The 2,937-nt window shown below is 40.7% G+C and overlaps 1 protein-coding gene across 1 annotated transcript in view; it reads left to right on the top strand.

Annotated features, from left to right (window-relative positions):
• LOC101858000 (kelch-like protein 10) overlaps window positions 1–2,937 on the top strand; it is a gene marked incomplete in the record, with an annotated part of 69,593 nt that overhangs the window by 62,892 nt on the left and 3,764 nt on the right. Inside the window, 1 exon segment of the mRNA XM_013090637.2 lies at window positions 1,196–1,430. Coding sequence (XP_012946091.1) covers window positions 1,196–1,364 — 169 coding nt within the window.

Raw genomic sequence — 2,937 nt, forward strand, 5'->3', positions numbered from 1 at the left:
CTTACAGATATACATATAATATATTTACATATATACACAAAACTATACATATATATATATATACTCAGAGGCAAACGGAACTCGAACAGATCTAACTAAATTATTTTTTTAAAATGCATTACACTCAATAATCTCGAGGGTATCAATAGTTGTTTTTAGTGTTGTTTGGGCGTCTCTACGTTATTTCTGTGACCTTGGCCTTGGAACAGAAAACAAGTACCGTGTGTGACCTCCGTTGGCCGCAATTACCGCTCTGTGTCTTCGACCCATAGAGTTCATGAGAGCATTTTTTTGTCGACCTGGGATCTGTACCCCCACCTGGACGATGGCTCGTGATTGTAGCTAATTGAGATGCCACTGGATAGCGTCCCAATTGTGCTCAATTGGGTTTAAGTCAGGTGAACGAGACGTATGAGTCGACCGATTGATTTTGATCTGCCCCAGAAGCTGTTGTCATACATGGGATGTATAAGGTTTCCCGTAGTCTTTCTGGAAAAAAAGAAATTTTGATGCCACTTGAAAAAGTGCACCACATGAGGCTGGAGAACTTGGTCAAGGCAGCACTGAGCTGTCCATTTCCTTGTCCATAGCCCACTTTCTGTTCCAATTTTTAAAATTTAAGGTGATTATTTCCCCACGTCATGTCTCTTTTGCTTTCCCCAAGGGGGTTGGTTAATGTGCTCTATCTACCTTGGTTCTTTGGCGTCCTGACGGGCGTCCTGATACAGCTTTGCCAAGACCGTAGACAGGTAGCGTTTCGTAGATTGCTTAAGTACTATTTCCCTCCCTTCTGATTCTAACCTCTTTGACGTGCTCCAAAGGCTAACCATCGCCAATAAGTTTGGAATTATGGAAGGTGTAAGGGTGTGTCTTAATATTTCATTGGAGTGACGGGGAATTTTTTGTGGTAGGGAAGTTTTGACTATTGAATTTTGACCAGGTGGCGGCCCAACGTCTTACTCTTCTACAATTTTCAACCACCAAGGGATCTTTAATGTGCGCAATGTACACTTGGAGTCTCTGGGATTTTTCATCCTTATCCGACTAGACTATGTGCTCAATCCTACCTGAAAGTCAGTGGTGTGGAGGAAGAAGGAGATTAAAAGAAAAAACCCGAGGGCGAGATGCGATTAACCGAGGAAGAGAAAGAGATATATTGATATGATAATGCATCTATACGTTTGTCTTCTTACAGGTATGACGCCACTGACATGAGCCTCTACCGGAGTGCTCTGAGCGCCTGTGTGGTGAAAGGTCTGCCCAATGTCCAGGACTACATCTACCAAAACCGCACCGTGAGGAACCAGGACCATTCGTCCACTGTGGACCCCCCGGAACACTCTGGACCAGCCTCGCCGACCTGACTGAGACAGTTGATGGGACGGTTTCTGGTCACTCCAGCCAGCTGGTTCTCCTTCTAAGCACGTAAGGCACGTGGTTGATTTGTGGGTTCTTATTTTACAATGAGAGTCAATCTAAGCCCTCCGTTCGGAACTTACTTGACCGAGTAGGCTCATCCAGTGTCTCCACTCTCTGTGGAGCCGTATTCCAGCCGGGGTCAAACCATGCGCGACAAACGCTATCATTTTTAGCTTATTTCAAAGATGGGAGTTTGTAATTCACTTTTATCCTTTTCGTCTTATTAAAATAGAAACATATAATATATAGCATATTATAGTACACCTCGTTAATGAAAGCTGCGGACCCTAAGAGTGTGTGTATATCTCTTTGAGGATCGGTGAGGAGAGAACTGCTCCAGATAGACATTGAAATGATCAATGGGTTAACACATTGTTTTCATGTTCTGTGAAACAAGCTCATCTGTTCGTGTATTTTAATATTATGTGAGAACCTTTTTGTTTGTACTCTTCTGTATTATTTTCCTTTCTTCTGTTCTCTGTTTTGTGCAGTTATAGTTTGTTTACTTTTGACTGTCCGATTTAAAACAAAAGTTTATCTCATTTATTATTTTACTTATGCCCACGAAACTTTGCATGGAACTTCTACTGGCCAAAAAACAGACATAAAAAAATCTTGAATCAGCAAAAGAAGGTTTTTCTTTTTGAGCTCTCTATATAAAAACCGGTCTTTGGATGTATACACAGAATGACTAAAACAAATGCCTTAAACTAACCTTGCCTACAAAATGCTCATTTTGGGACAGCGACACCACCCTGCCCCCACATGTCAGTGTAAACCTGCAGATTTCATCAATTGACTGTCTAGACTTCTCCTCTTCATCCTAGAAAGAATTCACCCTGTCTTTTAAAATGTGTACACACTTTTTAATGCGTTAAAGGTATGCTGCAAACCCCCTATTATTTGTGACACGCTTTAGGCTAACATCAAAGAAAACGTGTCGGAACCTTAATTTGCAGTGATCTTTTTGAATGGGCTTGTAAATTCTGTCAGACATCAAACTTTTAGACCTGTATGCAAAGGTTGGAGAAGATTAAACAGAGCGATTACATTTTACATTGTTTAAACATCGGTCAGACAAATGTGCACAAGTTACACCTGCAAAAGTTTCCAATAATATCTCTGCACTCTGAAGTTTTTCATGGTGTCTTTGTTTTTATAATTTTCATAAAGCAATAATGAGAAAACTTTCAGGATTTTATGAAAAGCCATCAAACGCAATTACGAACTGGAGAAACGATATTATCATGCTCCTAATCAAGGTGCAGAGTTGGTGCGAACTTGTTCAATACCCGGAAGAGAATATTATGAGCGTAGAAGCCAGTTATCAGAAAGAGGAAATGATAACTGAGAAGTGAAGTACATTTTTAGAATTTACTCTCCATAGCTGAAAAAGGAACCATTTTTCTGGTAATAGAAATGTTGTAAGGTGAGGCAATTTGTCAGAAATGTAAAAAGAGGAGGAATTACCGCAGCTCCAACCTCCGTCTACAATACACACCCCACGTATACGTTAAC

The sequence above is a fragment of the Aplysia californica genome, unplaced genomic scaffold (genome assembly GCF_000002075.1).
Source record: "Aplysia californica isolate F4 #8 unplaced genomic scaffold, AplCal3.0 scaffold00028, whole genome shotgun sequence".
Taxonomy (NCBI): Eukaryota; Metazoa; Mollusca; class Gastropoda; order Aplysiida; family Aplysiidae; genus Aplysia; species Aplysia californica.